This window comes from Zonotrichia leucophrys, chromosome 9 (genome assembly GCF_028769735.1).
Source record: "Zonotrichia leucophrys gambelii isolate GWCS_2022_RI chromosome 9, RI_Zleu_2.0, whole genome shotgun sequence".
In the NCBI taxonomy this organism is placed as follows: Eukaryota; Metazoa; Chordata; class Aves; order Passeriformes; family Passerellidae; genus Zonotrichia; species Zonotrichia leucophrys.
The window spans coordinates 16,790,038-16,807,582 of NC_088179.1; the positions used below are offsets into that span (position 1 = coordinate 16,790,038).

Below are 17,545 nucleotides of genomic sequence, written 5' to 3' on the forward strand. Positions count from 1 at the left end.
GAAAAAGCAGGGCTGACTTGGTGTCCCTCAGCTGAGGGCCAGAAAAGGAAGGCCTGGTCTCGCATTCCCCGTGGTGCCTGCAGAGCCTTCCCAGGCATCACGGCCTTCTCCCCTGGTTGTGGTGTGTGTGCAAACTTCACTCTGCCCCCTCAGCAGCCCCTAGGGCTCTTTGCAGCTCCTTACAGTCTCTTAACCAGTGTGAAGCCCCTGGACATTGCAGGGGAGGCTGTTGCTTTTCCAGTCAGCCTAGAAAGGGGGAGTGACTTCTCACTCATGGGGAGTTGCAAGGAGCTCCCTGAGGGGCACAAACACCTCATTCACAAGCTTCTTGATAAGCTGGTGTTGTCCTTTGCTTTGCAACCAGCAGTAGCCAGATAAACCCTTTGTCTACCTCTGCACTATTTTCACCTCTCTCCCTTTCCCTCTGTCGGCAGGAGCTGGTGTTTTGCAGTTCTGCCTTGAGGGCTCTTCCTGCTGTCTGTGTCCAGATGAAGCCCAGTGTCACAGCACACCAAGCCTCCTTCCTCTGGTGTGCTTGCTGTCTCACATCAGTGTGAGCCACAGCAACCACATCAGGATTTTACCCTGTCTCATACACATCTCTGCCTGGGGCCTCTTTGGGCCTGTTTCCTGTCCCAGCCTGAATACAAGCCCAGCTTTTGGCCACTGTTACTATGTCTGTGGAATTGTCTCCATTCCCTAAAGGTCATTTCTGCAGATGTTTAACCTCAAATCTTTTTTTCTCACCGTGAGTCCCTGCACTTGTCTTGTATCTTTGTGTTGTGTTGTATTTTTATGCAAGCTTTTAGCAGCATGAAGAACCTGACTTGGCTTCTGCTGGAAGTTCCCGTTTGTCCTGATTTCCAATTCAAAGAGACTGAAAGTGTCACTGAACCTTCGGGGGCCTGCAGAATGCTTTCTTTGATGATGTCTGTAAATGTCCTTCCGGAGGTTGGAAGCATGGCTTGGGCAGGGCAGGATTAATTAGCGTGGAGGTGCCTCCTGCAGTCCCTGTGCAGCTCCCTGCTGCCAGCAGGTCGGTGGAGGACAGGCCTGTCGGGCTTGTTTGCAGAGCAGGGCTGCAGCCAGATGGTCACTCTGGGATCAAGGTGGGAGGGGCTGCCAGGGCTCTGCACTCGCTGTGAAATCAGTCTGTAGCTTTGCTTTGATAAGTGCTGCTCCTGGGCAGGCCTCTGAGCCTGGGTGGCTCCTTCCTAAATGTCATTCCTTTTCCAGTCTTTGGACTAGGTGAACAGGAGGTCTGATCTCTGTCATCTGCCACCCAGTGATACCTGTAGGGCTGAGCACAGGTCCAGCTGGGGCCAAGCATCACCCAGACTTATGGGCTCTGCTTGTCCTGGTGTTTGTCCAGTGGAGTGATTGCAAATGTGTTGATGAGGGCTTCTCAGGGAAAACAGTTGGCATCTTGGTTGTCTGACTGACCGTGGGGGCAAAGCACAGAAAGCTGGAGATGGTGCATGAGGAGGCTGTGGGGCAGCAGAAGTGAACATGGTTGAGGGAGGCTCTAGGCCCCTAGCAGGGGGACTGGGACTAAATGATCTGTAAGGTCCTTTCCTACTCAAACCATTCTCTGAAAACTAAAGAGCCTATTCTTGAGGAGTGCAGGTAGTAGCTTCAAAGGGAATGACCTTTGAGGAGTCCTTGAGATGCTCCCTGGACTTGTTAGGAGGGCAGGAGTGGCCATTCCTGCACAAGTGCAGAGGTGTGTTACTGGTTTGGTAGTAGGACAGCTGTTGATGATTTGTGCTTCTTGATTCTTGAGAAGCACACCAGGTAAAGAGAGTGCTGCAGAGGAGTTCATGTTCACATGGGGTGCAGGTACAGACAGGACAGCACATCTGAGAATGAAACCATCTACAGATCTCCATTTCCCCTTTTACCTTGTGCTGCAGCACAGAGGAGCAGTGCAGAACACCCTGTCTGGGGGCTTGGAAGGGAAATTAAATGGGAGAGTGACAGTCTGTTTATGGTCAGAGAGCCCTTCTCACCCCAGTGTAATGCAATTTGTACTCCTCTTCTTTGCACAGGAGGTGAAAATACAGTGAGGGAGACCCAAAGAGTGTGTTGGCTTACAGAGACAGACAGCTCAAATCCTCTAATCCTGTTTGATTCATCCTGTTTGCCTGCAAAGCCTGAGGTCTCACTGATACACGAGTGATCACTGCTATGTGTATTCTTTGGTTGGGTCTGTAGCTCTTGGGTGAATTGTATCCCCTTGGGAAATACACACATCATATCTGGGCTTAATCTAACAGGCACATATTTCCCGACTGAAATCCCAGCACTCACAGAGAATTGCCCTGTCCAGTTTTCTAATCTGGTGAAATGGCTGCAGAGCTCATCCCTGTGGCTTCAGCACTATCTTACAGAATAGATAAGGATTTTGCTCTAGAGCCAGGAGCTGCTCATATTTGAGTAGTAAAACATCAAGGTGCTTCCTTTTGCTATGCAGCATTATTAATCTATACAATCAATTGGAAACAAGACATCCCTACCCTGAGGGGAGTGTACTAGAGGTCTTAAAAAATGAGATCACATTTCTAGTGTGTAAATCCCTGAAGCTTGTGCTGTTGGGTAGAAATGTTTCCTGATATTTTTTTTGTTTGGTTGGTTTTTGTTTTTTTTTCTTCCTTTGTGAGCTGTAGGAGATGGGGGCTGTTAAGGTTACAGGAATGACCAACCTAATTGTGCACTTCTGGAATGTTGTAAGAGAAGATTGTTTATAATTTAATTCCTAGGCTTTCCACTGTTGGAAAGAACGTTGCTGCTCTGTAAAGGTTTTTCCTCTTAACAATTGAGGAGACATCTTACTTCTTTAATCTGCTCTACTAACTTTGCATCTTTTCAATGTGAAATTGTCATTGCTCAGTTGTCTTCTCAATCTTTGCACATCCCCTGTTTTTCATCCTGGCCACCAAGCTGTCCAACAGGCTCGAGAGGTCCCCAACCCTACCTCCCTTCTTGGTACTGACCCCTCTGATGCCAGATCCAGCTTTTGTGTTTGCACCACGTCTGTGATTTCTTCTCTCGGAGTATCCTCCCTGCGGCAAGCCCTTAGATAGGCAAGCTGGGGGACAGGACTGCCAGAAACAAGCAGTAATGGCTGCTGAGCTCCAAGCCTGCTTCCAAATCTGAGGTTCAAATCCTGTGGAAGCCTTTGTCCGTGCCTCTTGGATTTCTTCTTTCGCTGGGCTTGTATTACTCCGTCAGAGTTCTTCTCAGGGACCTCGCTGTGGCCAGCGGATGCTGCTCAGGAGAGACCAGAGCTGGCTGAAGCTAGAAACTCGCTTGTATCCACAGCCTCAGCCAGGCTGGAGGCCACCGAGGGGAAACGAGGAGGCTGGAGCGGAGCAGCTGTGCTGGCGATGTGTGCGCAGCCGGGGGCTGACACGGCGCAGCCGTCTCCGCGGCTTGGGGTTTATGGCCTCCTTTCTCTCCTGTGCACACTCTCTTGTTCCCCACCTTCCCTTCATTCCTAGGACATGACTCTGTGATATAAAATACCCTCTAATTTCCTGAGCCAGGCTGGAACTCCCCGGAGAAGGCAGCGTCTGCCTGCCTGTCCCTCACTCGCCTCTGCATCCATGTTCCAGGCTGCCAGCTGCTCCCACCGGCAAGGCAGTGGGAGGGAAACTGGGAGCGTGGCACCTTCCCAGGCCGTGGGGAGAGGGTCTGCTGGCTCCAAAGGAAAAGCTGGTGGGAGGGTAGGGATGGAGCCAGGGCTGGAGCTGAGTTTCCTTTGCTTCCTTCCCTGCTGCCGGGGTTGTCCCTTCCCCTCCCCCAGCTGCATGGGAGCAGATGTGCTGTTTGTGTCAGCCCTGGCAGCCCCCTCCGCACACCCCAGCCGGGCTCCTGCACAGCCAGAGCCTCGTCCCCTCCTCCTCTTCTTCCTCCTCCTCCCCCTGGCTTGGCCCCGTGTCACTGGGGATGGCGGTGGAATCATCCGCCCACTCGGCCTGCCTCCCCTGTAACCCTCCCTCCTTCCTCCCTCCCGCAGGTCTCTTTGTTGGAAAATTCAAGGCAGATGAGTGCCGGGGAGTGCGGGGCGTGCGTGCCAGGCACTCAGCTGCAGCTTGGCCTCGGTGTGCCTGCTGGCCCCGGGATGGGAAGGGGGCCGGTGAGTGCCCGGCTGCAGGGCAATTCCCTGGGCAGGGCAGCAGCACCGAGGGTCCTGGACTCGCACTCGCCTGGGCAAGGCTCGGGTTGTTTCCACATGAAAGGGGTTTTTCCTGGCCACCATTCTCAGCCATGTTCTACCCAGCCCCCAGCAGGACGTTGGAACATTCAAAACCTGACAGTAAACTCAAAGCAGTCCCTCTGAAATCATCCTTAGGCAGATGTTTTCCCTGGGCTCTGGGAAAAGGAAAGGCTTGGTGAGAACCAGAGAGCCTGAACTCCTTCTGGGTCTGCTCTTTCAGGAATCTCGGGCTCAGACCCCATCAGGTGGGGGCTGTTCCCAGCACATTCAGAGGATGGCTTTTCCTGCCAGCACATCGGCGGGACAGTTTTGTCTCATGGCTGCCTCCCCATTCAAGCGCGGAGCAGAAACGTGGCACTGCTCACAGCTCCCCCAGAGGCTGCTCGCTCGGTGGCTTCTGACGTGTGAACCTGCGGTCGTGTCCGTGCGAGAAGTGTGACTGGAAGAGTGGTGAGAGGTGGGAGGAGGAAGGCTGCAGCTAGGGCTGAGGCTGGAAAGGAATGGAGGAGGAAGGCTGCAGTTCAGGCTGAGGCTGGAAAGGAATGCAGGGCACGAATAGCTGGGATGGTGTGAGGGGTGACAGATGTGAGCAGCGCTGCAGAGATATTCCTGCTCGGCATGTGCCTGACTCCAGCACTATCAGTTTTTGCTCTGTAGAGTCTAAATATATAATCCTTTGTGCTCTGGCATCTGGGTGATAAATAGTGATAAATAATGTAGTGGCTAGAGAAGGAGGGAGAAAACTGCTCCGGGGTGGAGCTGACCCCTGGGATGTCTGGGGCAGCCGCAGGGTAATAAGAGTGAGGAGGGACCAGCTCTCAGGACAGAGGGAGCTTGTTCTCCATCAGGCATTGCAGCTGAGGCTGAATGGGCGGGTCTTGGGGTTGGTTTCCTCTGTCCCCACTGAAAGTGGAATAGTTGACTTGTGCTGAGCAGTTGGTCACCTTGACCCAGCAAATATATCACCCTGTCCCTTCAGCCACAGGCAGGGCTCTGTGTCCCTGAGCAGGCAGCATGTAGCACTGAAAATTGGCTCTGCCTGAAGTTCTCTCTAGGAATTGGATGCAGTCCAGGCTGCTGGCGACAGTATGAATGGATGCTAGTGCAGCCAGGGCAGGGTGCATGTGTGTGCGCACTTGGAAGTGAGAAGACGACAACTTGCCTGCATTGGAAAGGGCTCGTGTGGGCAGCAAAGGGGGTGGGTCCCAAGGGGGCTGCCTGTATTTGACATTCATCTGGGCTGCAGGGGCTTTGGGCAGAGGCTGGCACAGAACATGCTGAAGAAACGTTAAGCTATCAGGGTTTTAATCCATCGTCACTGCTCCTTTCCTGCTTTTCCCGCTTCTCCATCTGTGCAAGAGGAATTAACACACATCCTGGGAGTGGATTAGACTGCTCAAACCGTGACCTCCTCATCTGTGCCTTCTGGGGAAGGGTAGCCTTTGTGCAGTCCCTTTGCTGGCTATCCAGTTTTGTCAGGGATTGTGAGTGCCAGCTGCTGGGTGACGTGCTGCCTTTCAGCCCTGGGACAGCCCTTTGCTGAGCGTGTGTGACACCGGCGCAACCAGTGGGGCTGGCAGGGTGGAGCGGGCCTGCTCCCAGCTGTAGGCTTCCAGCACTGTTCATTTGCCTTTTGCTGATGCCTTGTGAGAGCTGGCAGGCCTTGTCTCCTGTTTCTGGGGACAGCTGGAGCAGCTGTTGGCGCACTAGGGAGCACAGCCAGGAGCCCAGAGCGCCTGTTTCTCCAAGCCCCAGCGTGCTGTGACCTGATGGCACTGGGGCAATGGGTCACAGCTCCGTGTCCCACCTGTGCGTCCTCTTCGATTCCCCGTGAGTTGGGGACTGCCTTGGGGACCTTTCAGATCTGCTTATAGGATTCCACTTCTGAGTAGTGTTAGATACTTATAATCTCCTTACTTTTAATACATAATTTCTCTTGATTTCACATTCTTTACTTTGTTCTTTTTTCTTTTTTGTTGGACCTTCTCCCTACCCCCATAATTTATTCACTATCTAGTTGCCTCATGTTTTAAGCATAATATGTGTCAAGCTACCTTAAATATAGGTTGGAAGGGGAACACAGTATCACAAGCTAATTGTAATACATCTTTGTATTAAATAAGAGTGCCTAAAATGTTGTCATTGGATAGAAAAGGAAATGAGCTTGTTAAAGCCTATTTTGATATTTGATTTATCAAAGATAGTAGAAATTGAATCTTCTGAATTTGCAAGTTGTTTTGATTGCAGATTCTGTGTGGAAAAAGTATTTAGGGGTCCAGTGATATTTAAAATAAAAAAAACCTAACTTTCTTTCTCCAAAGAAAACTGATTTTGTTTTTTTACTTCTAGGGAAAAAATAAAGTTAGTGCTTCTTTCACTGTGAAGGCTGATAATGTAGCTGTTTGTGTAATGCAGGGACATGACATTATGGCACAACTATAAAGCTTGGAATTATGTTGAAATATTATGCATGTAATTAAAAAGCAACAGTATCATTTAGTAGGCAGTGTGTTTAATGTATTTCACTTTCATCTATTAGAAATCTCTGGCATAGTTTGTGATTCTTTCAGATCATTATAAAGAGGCTTAAATTATGTATTTCTTTAGAAATAAGCAAACTGGTGGAAATATGTCTGCTGGAAATGCAGTATACAGCAGGAGCAGTCTGGGAGGTTGCTGGAGTGTGTGGAAGAACTTCCTGATACAGTGGGTGAGGGAGCCAGCTGGGGAAGGCATGCACTGGACTAGTTTGTGACCAGATCAGAGAAGAATTGAGGGGTGATGTGGTGGCTGGAGGCTCCCTTGTGCACACCAACCACAATGTGATAAGAGTTTCTGATTCTCAGAGGAGCAGGGAGGAGGATCAGCAGAACTGCCACCTTGGACTTGCAGAGAGCAGACTTTGGCCTGGTTAGGGACTTGGTTGACAGAGTCCCTTGAGAGGCAGCCCTGAAGGGCAAAGGAGCCCAAGAAGGCTGATATTCTTCAGGAAGGAAATCTATAAGATGCAGGAGCAGGCTGTCTCTATGTGCTTGAAGGACATGCCAGTGGGGAAGAAGAATGGCCTGACTGAGCAGGCAACTTTGCCTCAAACTCAGGAAAAAATAAAATATTTTGCCTTTAGAAGAAGGGGGAGGCAACTCAGGAGTGGTACAAAGGTGTTGTGAGGTTATGCAGGAAGAGCTAGAAGAGCCAAAGCCCAACTGGAACTTACCTGGCTACTCCTGTTAAAGACAATTAAAATGTTTTTACAAATAATGCCAGCAACAAAAGGAGGGCCAAGGAGAATGTCCATCCTTTATTGGATGTGAGGGGAAACAGTGACAAAGGATGAGGAAATGTCTAGGGTACTTAATGTCTTCTTTGCCTCAGTCTTTAATAGCAAGATCAGCTGTTCCCAGGGTGCCCAGCCCTGTGAGCTGGGGGACAGGGACAGGGAGCAGAATGAAGCTCATGTAATCCAAGAGGAAATGGTCAGCAACCTGCTTAAACACACCAAAGTCTATGGGGTCAGCTGGGATCCCCCAAGGATAGTGAGAGAGCTGGTGGAAGTGCTGACTGAGTCACTCTGTCATTTACCAGCAGTCCTGGTCAACCAGGGAGGTCCCAGGTGAATAGAAGTTGGCAAATGTGATGCCCATCTACAGGGAGGGCCAGAAAGACAATCAAAGGGAATTACAAGCCTGAGAGCCCAACTTCAGTGCCAGGGAAGGTCATGGGGCAGATTATCTTGAGTGCCATCATGGGGCAGGTACAGAACAGCCAGGCAATCAGACCCAGCTGGCATGGGTTTTGGAAAGGCAGGTCCTGCTTGAGCAGCCTGATCTCCTGTGACAGTGTGGCACAGTTAGTGGATGAAGGAAAAGCTGTGGTTGTTACCTACCTGGGCTTTAGTAAAGCCTTTGACACTATTTCCCACAGCATTTTCCAGGAGAAACTGGCTGCTCATGGCTTGGGCAAGTGAGCTGCTCCCTGTGTAGGAAACTGGCTGGGTGGGCTCAGGAGGGTGTCAGGAATGGAGCTGCATCCATTGGCTGCTCACAGTGGTGTTCCCCAGGGCTCAGTGCTGGGGCCAGTCCTGTTTAATATCTTTATCAGTGATCTGGTCATGAGGACTGAGGGCACACTCAGGTCACAGATGACTAAGTTGGGTGGGAGTGTTGATGTGCTGGAGGGTAGGACAGCTCTGCAGAGAGATCTGGACAGTCTGGATTGACGGGCCAAGGCCAGTTGTATGGGGTTTGACAAAGCCATGTGCTCGATCCTGCACCTGGGTCACAACCCCACACAGCTCTGCAGGATGGGGGAAGGCAGCCTAGAAAGGTGCCTGGTGGGAAAGCCCTGGGGGTGCTGGTTGCCAGTGGCTGAACATGGGGCAGCATGTGCTCAGGTGGCCAAGAAAGTCAATGGCATTGTGGGTTGTGTCTGCAGGACCAGGGCAGGGACTGTCCCCTGTGCTTGGGACTGGTGAGGTCACACCTTGAACCCTGTGTCCAGTTTTGGGCCCCTCACTACTATTCAGACATTGAGGTGCTGGAGTGCATCTAGAAAAGGGCAAAAGGGCAACTTTTCTTCCCCAGAACTGGGGAAGGGTCTGGAGCACAAGTCCTGTGTGGAGCAGCTGAGGGAGCTGGTGATGTTTAGTCTGGAGAAAAGGAGGCTCAGGGTGGACCATATCACTCTCTACAGTTCCCTGAAAGGAGGCTGTATCCAGGTGGGGATTGGTCTCTTCTGCCAAAAAGGAGGCAACAGGACAAGAGGAAATTGCCTCAAGTTGTGCCAGGGGAGGTTTAGATTGGACATTAAGAACATTTCTTCACCAAAAGGGTCAAGCACTGAAACAGACTGCCCAGGGGAGTGGTGGAGTCATCATCCCTGAAGGTATTTAAAAGTTGTGTAAATGTGGCACCTGGGGACATGGTTTGGTGGTGGCCTTGGCAGTGCTTGGGTAATGGTTGGACTTGATGATCTTAAAGGTCTTTTCCAACCTAAACAATCCTATGATATGCACCTGAATTTTGGCTTTACTGATTAAAATGTGGTCTGGGGAATGAAACAGCTGGATGCACAAAGAAAGCCTATTCTGTCTTTGGCTCCTCTTCAGGCTGCCAGCCATTGCTGTGGGCATAGGAACCTGTGGCCTAGCAGCAGGAGAGAGCTGCCAGTCCTCTCCTGCTCCATCCCCAAGCCTGGGCTGCCTGGTGTTATATGCAAATACCCATTTGGGAGTCTCCTTTTCCTTTGAAGTCCTGAACAGCTCTGACTCCCTCCTCTCCCCTCTGCAGGGTGGTGAAAGAAGAGATCTCGGATGACAATGCCAAGCTTCCCTGCTTCAACGGCCGGGTGGTGTCGTGGGTAAGCAAACCCCTTGCTTCAGTGTGTCTCAGCCTGTTTGTGCCCTCCCTCTCTGGAAAACAGTTTGGATGTGGAGTGCCAAGTAAGGCACAGGGGCTGCTCAGTACTGTTGGTGTGCTGGCTGCTCACAAAGCTGATGAGCTGAAACCCACACTGCAGTCCCTCAGTTGGAGAGGGGGCTCTGTGCCAGGGAAGATGTGGGATACCTCCATGAAGAGCTCATGGTGACGGCTGCCTGGCAGAGATCGTGGTCATGGCCTGTCCACAGCATAACCCCTGTGCCCCTATGGCAGGGTCAGCTTCCCAAGGAAAGTCCCGCTCCAGTGACTGGTGCAAAGGGCTTAAGTGACTTTAGTGCTGGTGAAGCGGACTGGATTTGGCTGCCCTGAAGACTGAAGGTACTGCCTGGGCAGCTGCAGGACAAGCTTTTCCCTCAGTACCATGCCATGCACACGCTCTGCTCCCTGCTCGCTTGCTTCCCTCTGTCCCCACGGGGACCCTCTGTTAGTGGGGGGAGAGTGTCCACAGCACATCATCCAGTTTTCCCTCTGCTGAGTTGCAGTTTGTGCTGATGAGGGTGTGTGGATCTACACCAAGACTCAAGTGCCTTTTTCCAGAGGCCTCTGAACAGTAAAAATCCTCAGCAAATCAAGCCAGGTCACACCTAATTCTTCTATCCCTGCACCAAACAGTGACGGGGCAGGCAGGTCCCCCCCTGCCGCTGGGATTCCAGCCAGGGGAGCAGGGTGCAGGCTGGAGCAGGAGGAAAGGCTGTGCTGGGCTCCGGCACAAAGAGCCGGGGCTGGATGCCTGCCGTCCTCCCTCTAGCGGTATCCAGGCCCTTCGGAAATCAGCTGTGGCCACCACACATTCCTCTGCATCCATCCCGCTGCTGCTGCTGCATCTGCCCCAAGATGTCCCACCACCCCACCCTTCCAGCTGCTCTTTGCTTTGACCTGTCCTATGGGGAGTTCCATAGTCTCTGAATGCATTCCAGTCCTCCATTTTTATCTGGTGTGCCTTTCCTTGTGATCCTTGTGTCCATGTAGCTGCTGGCTTTCCTTGCAAGAGCTCTTTGGCTGTTCAGTGTGTGAGTGGCACAGATCTGGTGTGAGTCTGTCTGGTTTGACCACCATGCTGCTGCTCTACTGGGCTGGATCCTTACAGGGAACTTGTGCCCAGAGTGAGCATCACTAGCAGCTCTTGTGCATGCAGGGTAATGGCAGTCCCAGAGGCCTTTGTGCACCTGATGATCCCTTTTTCTACCTCTTCTGGGAGTCTCCTAGTCCATGGGTAGTTTGGGGAATGAGAGGGGAGGACTTGCTTTGCTGCTTCTGACAGACAGGCTGGGATGATGCTATTTTAGGAACTCAGTACTAATTTTAGCAACAGGGAAAGACAGGGGCCTGAATCCAAGTGAGTATTTCCTGACAGTGTAAGAGGCAGGAAAAGTGCAGGATTGTTATCAAAACCTTCCTGGGAGGAAATCCCAGCCTTGGGAATGTTAGAGGAAGATAGCATCAATCCTGCCTGCTTGGGAACACCCTCCACTCTCTTCACTGCTGTTTGACAGCTGCCTGTGGCTAGTTCCCTCTGTCCCGATCTGTTTGCTTGATGTTGTCTTGAGATTTTCAAGCATGAAGTGTTATAAGACTTTTCCCTAGACAATGCTAGCCACATTCAGCATCTTTTCTACCCTGTGCTCCCGGGCAGTGGCTACCAGAATTGGAATGTGGCCCTTAGGGAGGGGGATGCATCCTGGGAAGACAAGTCACCAGGAAGGTGCCAGGAGCAGAGCCAGGCGTGTGCCTGGGCCTTGCTGGAGGGAGGGAAGCTGACCTGAGTGTGAGATGAGCTGCTTAGACAGTCGTGATCCAGGAGCTGTTGGGCTTGTCCTGGGGCTTGTGGGACGGGCTCTGCAGCTTTTGAACCTCAGGCTGCTCTCTGCCCTGTCTGCTGCCTTGGCTCTGGCTTTTTCAAGGCTGCCCTGTCTTCCTTGCCCCAGCTACATCCCTGTCTTTGTTTCCAATATCTCTGACAGTACACTTCTCATCTATTATGCTAATGATGATGTGTGGGGTTCGTACCTCCCTTATGAGGGTTTCCACAGTTCCTGAAGGTGGGCAGGGCACAGCTCTTTCATCGGTGATGCTGGAAGCACTCAAGACCTGTATAAATGGGCTGTGCTTCTATCATTTGAGTTGGCATCTGCTCTTGGCTCCATGCAGATGTGGTTCCCTCACCAGCAAGCAGTAGTGCTGCCTCTGAATTTACACTGGGTATTATGGTTTGGACAGTAGCTATCAGCTTTTTTCCAGCCTATATAATATTTTGTCTGTTCTGAGCAACAGTGGGTATCCCTCACCTCTGTTAGATCCTTTCTGGGCCCTGTCACCTCTGCTCTGGAGGTCCTGAAGGCTTCTTGACCCTATTGGGATTAGCCCAGTTCATTACAGCTTGAAAGTAAGGGAGAGTGCAAATCTGGACAGGGAGCACTATTGGGGAGCAGCTCATTTGGACTATCCTCTGTTTCATTCCACTGGTGAGCCCATGGCCCCTGGGAGAGTCTCCAGCTCATTCCCTGAGCCCTGAAGTTGATGGTTTATTATAGAGCCAGAATACTGGTATGCCTGAGCTACTCTACAGCATGGCTGGCATAAAGAGTCTCTAGGGTTTAACCCTTTCTTGAGTTTCTGTACTGGGGAATCCACTGAGCATCCCAGAGATTGGCTGAAGGTTGCGTTCAAGCCAATAAGCTGAACACAGCATGAAAGTTTGTGAAGAACATATGGAAGCCAGAAAAAGCCTGTTTCAAGAGTATTTCAAAGCCAGCCTTGGCCCTGAGCTCTGTTACCTCCAGCTTCTGAGGGTTGTGAAGGTGAAAGTCCTGCTGGGTCCCAAAGCTTGAAGGCAGAAGTGTAGGCTGCTAGAGCTGAGGAAAGGAATGACTGGTAACTGCCTTCCCCAGTGTGAGAACTGGGGGAATCCAGTGCTGAAGGTCACCTGAGTGTGTGGTGTGGGTGTGCAGGTGATGTCAGAGTGTCCAAGCACTGTCACCCACCCAGGCCTCACTGCTGGGTCAGGAGTTCCTGAGCCACAAATAGCAAGTGTCTGGGAAGGCCTTGGTGGGAAATGCTGCTACATGCTTGGCCTGTTCCATACCTGCTCCTGGGCATCTGCTGTTGCCAACTGCCAGAAATGAGATCATGGGCCAGGCAGGCTTTTGGCCAGCTCCTTTGGCCACTCTTGTAAATGTTTTCTCAGTTTCCTTTTCTGTTTCTCATGCCTCCAGCTGGTGTCTGCAGAGGGCTCCCACTCAGATGCTGGCTCGGTCTGTGCTGATAACCAGACAGAGCTGCCGCCCTCCATGGAGCGCACAGGAGGCATTGGAGACTCCAGGCCCCCCTCTTTCCAGTAAGTTACACAGACATCTGTTCTGACTTCCAAGGGCCACATGGTGCATTTGCTGTAATCCAGACCAGTATCCCAGACCAGCCTGGGATACTCTTACCCAAACTGTTAGGGATGACAGCCAGCAAGAGGGGAGGAGAGTGGGGCTGGGAGCTGATTTGAAGTGGAGCTGCATTATTTAACAAACAAGGGCATGCTGAAAATAATGCAGGGAAAGAGCCAGCACAGCATCCCTAGTCCTTTGACCTGCACTTGTAGATGTGCTGTGGTTGTTCCTGTCCCTCAAGAAGGAGACAGCTGATGGCTGGAAACTTGTGTAGGTCAGGACAGAGGTAGAGAGAGCCTTGTCAGGTTGTTCCGTGTTGAACATATTTGTTTGCTTTTATCTCATCACAGCCCTAACACTGGGGGGAGTCGAGAAAACTTGGACAATGAGACAGAGACAGACTCGGTGGTGTCATCACAGAGGGAACGACCTCGTCGGACAGATGGGCCTGAGCATGGTGAGTGTTGGTAACATGGTGAGAGCTCTGCAAGGGCATGGCTGGGGCATGGCAGCACCAGCTCCAGACTTGGGGCATCTTTCTCTGCTCTGCAGAACCCTTCCAGCTCAAAAGGGCTGTTCTGTAGCTTTTAGGAGGGCCATAGCCTCATCTTGGAGGTAGGAACTAATACCTGAGTTACATCAGAGCTTGGTGTTGAACCCTTTGGGGTCAAGGGAGATATTTCCTGTAGAAGCCCCAAGAGCTGGAGACCGTTGTGCCTCTGTCTCTTAGCTGAGAAGCAGAGTGAGCTTTAGGCTTGCCACTTGTGCTGCTTCTTGTTCTACCAAGGGAACAGCTGCAAGTCTTCCGCAGGTTTAGCAGCATCGTTCCTACTGGGCCATCAACCTTTTCCCATCCCATAGTGGTAGGAGATGGATCTGATCCCAGGGTAGACTGGGAGTTGCTTGGCACTAGATGGGATTGACTGATGGCCAGATTTGTTCTGAGGACGTTGCCATGAGTCCTACATAGGGGAAGGGTTTCTCTCAAGCCCACTGACTCTTGTCTTTTCACAGCACCCAGGGTGAATGGGACAGTGAAGGGAGAACGGCGCCGAGACCTGGGTGGGTACGAGAGCTCCTCCACACTCATGAGCAGCGAGCTGGAGACCACCAGCTTCTTCGATTCAGATGAAGATGACTCCACCAGCAGGTAGGAGAGCTTGGGTCTTGGGGAAACACTAATTTCCTCCTGGCTCTCAGAATAGAGAGATGCCTTTGCAGGGCACAGTAGTCCTGGGCTCAGACCTGCTTCCATCTCACCCAGAAGACCCCTCTGCCATTGTCTGTCTCCCATGTGCATGTTCTCCTCTCTGCCCCTGCAGTCCTCTATTCCCTGTGCCATTTCCATGGCTCTCTTTCTGCCAGAGCCACCACTATGGCAGCAGAAGAGCTGACTCTTGCTTTTGCCTGCAGGTTTAGCAGTTCAACAGAGCAAAGCAGTGCTTCCCGTCTAATGAGGAGGCACAAGCGCCGCCGGAGGAAACAGAAGGCTCCACGCATAGAACGGGTACCAGGGAGGGGCTGGGTATCCTGGGGAGGGCACTGCAGGGCAGGGTGGACTCACAGGGATTCAGCTGTTTTTGCTGTGGGCATGGCTTTGGACAAGTGTCCAAGTGCTGAGACTTCAGCACTTTTCCAAGTCAATGTAGCCTCAAGAGCTGGGACCACAGGCCTTGTCCCAGATGTAGAGAGGTCATTAGGACCATGGCTGTTCTCTGGCTCTGCAAAATTCCCAGCATAAGACTGGAGTTGTGGGTGGTGGCGGTGGTGGCACAAGGAGGGGCAGGAAGGAAAGGACAAGTGGAGGAAGCTAGGGCTGGGAATGTTACTGAGGCACAGGAGGACAACTCATGTTTTGCTTACATTGCAGTCCTCGTCCTTCAGCAGCATCACAGACTCCACCATGTCCCTGAACATCATCACGGTCACGCTGAATATGGGTGAGTGGGAGGTGTGCATGGAGCCTGCAGTCCTTCCAGAGCAAGACTGGGTCATGGAGAGGGAACTGGGGAGGGGGCAAAGAGAGCACATGGGGGAGGAGTGAAAAGATGGATTCTGTAGGAGATTGGCTTCTCTTGTAGAAATTGTCTCTCAAGAGTTTGTGTGTCCCAGGACATCTCTCTGGAACAGGGGTGCTAATCACCACCATTAGGATGTGGTTTTACTGGAGTTAGGTCTGCTTATGCTTGATGCTCTGGAGTGACTTATTTCTTTCTCTTTTCATCCCTGCAGAGAAATACAACTTTCTGGGCATTTCTATTGTGGGACAGAGCAATGAGCGTGGGGATGGAGGCATTTATATTGGCTCTATCATGAAGGGAGGCGCTGTGGCAGCTGATGGCAGGATTGAGCCAGGAGACATGCTCTTGCAGGTACTTCACACCCACATATCTCCATCTTTGGGCCTGGGAAAACAGTAAGAAAAGACCCAGAAGCCTCCCTGAGAACTTTGGCAGGCTAAACCCAGGAAGTCATGCTTCGAAGAGGGAAGCTGAGTCACTGCTGAGCTGAGTGGGAAGCTCAGCCTCTGGTCACATCTCTGGGACTCACCTTTTTGTGTTTTTTGTAGGTAAATGACATCAACTTTGAGAACATGAGCAACGATGATGCTGTGCGGGTGCTGAGGGAGATTGTGCACAAGCCGGGGTGAGTACTTGTGTTGTTCCTTCCATCCAGAGATATCTGCCCAGTTTGTGCTTGGAGTGTGTGAGTTGTATCTTTCAGGCACCTCTGCCAGTGCCTCTGCAGAATCTCAGAACTTAGGGGTTTGGTGTTGCTTTGATTCCTGGGTTTTCATGTCCAATGCAAGAATTGCAGGGAATTGGGGTCTGTGCCCCTTTTTTTGTGGGGATGCCATGGGGATTGCTGCAGGGCAATTTGACTAGATGACCTTTAAAGATCCTTTCCAAAACAAATTTTGCTGTGATTCTCTGATTCTATTTGGGTCATCAGCACCCCTCAACAGAGACATCATTTTGTTCATGTCAGTAGGGGGAAACCCATAGCTGGAGGAGAACAAAGTCACTATACTAGCAGCTTCTCCCTGTCTCCCAGGAGAGAGCTGGCACACAGCATCCACTCATCATGCAGGGGTTTGTGTTACTGTGCCCTGGTTCTAACTCTTGCTTTTTTGTTGCAGGCCCATCACCCTGACAGTGGCCAAGTGCTGGGACCCCAGTCCGCGGGGCTGCTTCTCGTTACCCAGGAGTAAGTGGATAGCTGACCCACCCTTAGCGCTGGTGCCCAGCTCATGTGAGAGCCCTGCCTTAAGCACTTACTTGGCTGTTGTCTCGTTCCTCCCCTGTGTGTGTGACTCCATGGGGCACTGAATTGGGGTTTGATGGGGTTTCAGCTCTCCATTTTGGAGGCTGCTATGTCCTATTTCCAAACCAAAATGCCCATAAGCCCAGCCCTTCTTCCCACATCACGCTGGGGACGCGTTTCACTGGGGCAGGGAGGTCACTTGGCTCGGGGCGCCAGAGGAAAGAGAAACCCCCCTAAAGCCATAGGGGGATCTCTCCCTCTGCACCTCTCCTGCTGACCCTCCCTCTCTTCTTTCTCTCCCAGTTGCTCCCCAGCGGATCTGGGCTGGGCCAGACTCTCCATGCTCCGATCCGGGTGAGTCCCGGCAAATACTGGGGATGGAATGGGCTGTGCTGCGTCCCTGTCCCTCCCTAGAGGTTGTTTTGATGAGCTGATAATTTCTTACAACTGCTGACAGCCTCTTTCTTCCTTGCAGGTGAGCCCATCCGGCCCATCGACCCGGCAGCCTGGGTGTCTCACACGGCAGCGATGACTGGCACCTACCCAGCGTACGGTATGAGTCCATCCATGAGCACAATCACTTCCACCAGCTCCTCCATCACCAGCTCCATCCCAGAGACCGAACGTAAGTCCTTGTGCCTCCGTGCTGCACCCGCTGCACGGCCCCCTCACCTTCACTCTGCTGTGAAGGGAGCAATACATCTGCCTGGGGACAGCAGGCAGATCTGCCCTGCCAAGGGACTGGGAGGGAGGCAGCTCTTGCTGGGCTGGCACTTTGATCAGTGGAAGTTCTGCCTGGGAGAATTAGCATGTTTTTAAGCCTTCTCTGTGAGGAGAGTAGAGGAGCCTGGCTGCAATCAGGAGCTGCGGCAGGTGTAGAGGAAAGGCTGAGACTAGTCAGGGGTTGGCTGCTGAGAATGTGGAGCCAGAGGGATTCAGCATGTTCCTGGAGCAATTGAGAGCTCCTCCCAGACAGCAGATAGAGGAGGCAGCTGAGAGCAAAGAGCCTTGTGGTGGGACAGGGTCCTGCTGAACACAGGCTTCTTGGTTGCTTTCTGGAGGTTTGGGATGATTTGGTATGTAGAGCCCTGAAGCAAGGGTCTGCAGAGCTTGGGTGAGGTAACAAGCCAAGAGTTTGTTGTAAGCTTGTGACTCTTGCCTGGGCTTTGCCCAAGAGGAAACTGCTGACATGTGAAGGTTAACATGGGAAGGCTGGAAGGGAGGTACCGCTGCATGTACCCCGAGGCTGT

At 51.9% G+C, this 17,545-nt stretch overlaps 1 protein-coding gene across 7 annotated transcripts in view; it reads left to right on the top strand.

Annotated features, from left to right (window-relative positions):
* DVL3 (dishevelled segment polarity protein 3) overlaps positions 1 to 17,545 on the top strand; it is a 33,599-nt gene that overhangs the window by 12,041 nt on the left and 4,013 nt on the right. For 2 of the 7 annotated variants that reach the window (XM_064720795.1, XM_064720796.1), the window contains exons 2-12: positions 9,505 to 9,574; positions 12,867 to 12,988; positions 13,382 to 13,488; positions 14,046 to 14,181; positions 14,445 to 14,538; positions 14,902 to 14,971; positions 15,264 to 15,403; positions 15,601 to 15,677; positions 16,171 to 16,238; positions 16,599 to 16,649; positions 16,771 to 16,920. In XM_064720795.1, coding sequence (XP_064576865.1) covers positions 9,505 to 9,574; positions 12,867 to 12,988; positions 13,382 to 13,488; positions 14,046 to 14,181; positions 14,445 to 14,538; positions 14,902 to 14,971; positions 15,264 to 15,403; positions 15,601 to 15,677; positions 16,171 to 16,238; positions 16,599 to 16,649; positions 16,771 to 16,920 — 1,085 coding nt within the window. The remainder of the gene's footprint in view (positions 1 to 9,504; positions 9,575 to 12,866; positions 12,989 to 13,381; positions 13,489 to 14,045; positions 14,182 to 14,444; positions 14,539 to 14,901; positions 14,972 to 15,263; positions 15,404 to 15,600; positions 15,678 to 16,170; positions 16,239 to 16,598; positions 16,650 to 16,770; positions 16,921 to 17,545) is intronic. The other 5 variants (XM_064720798.1, XM_064720797.1, XM_064720801.1 and 2 more) reach the window with 3 other exon arrangements.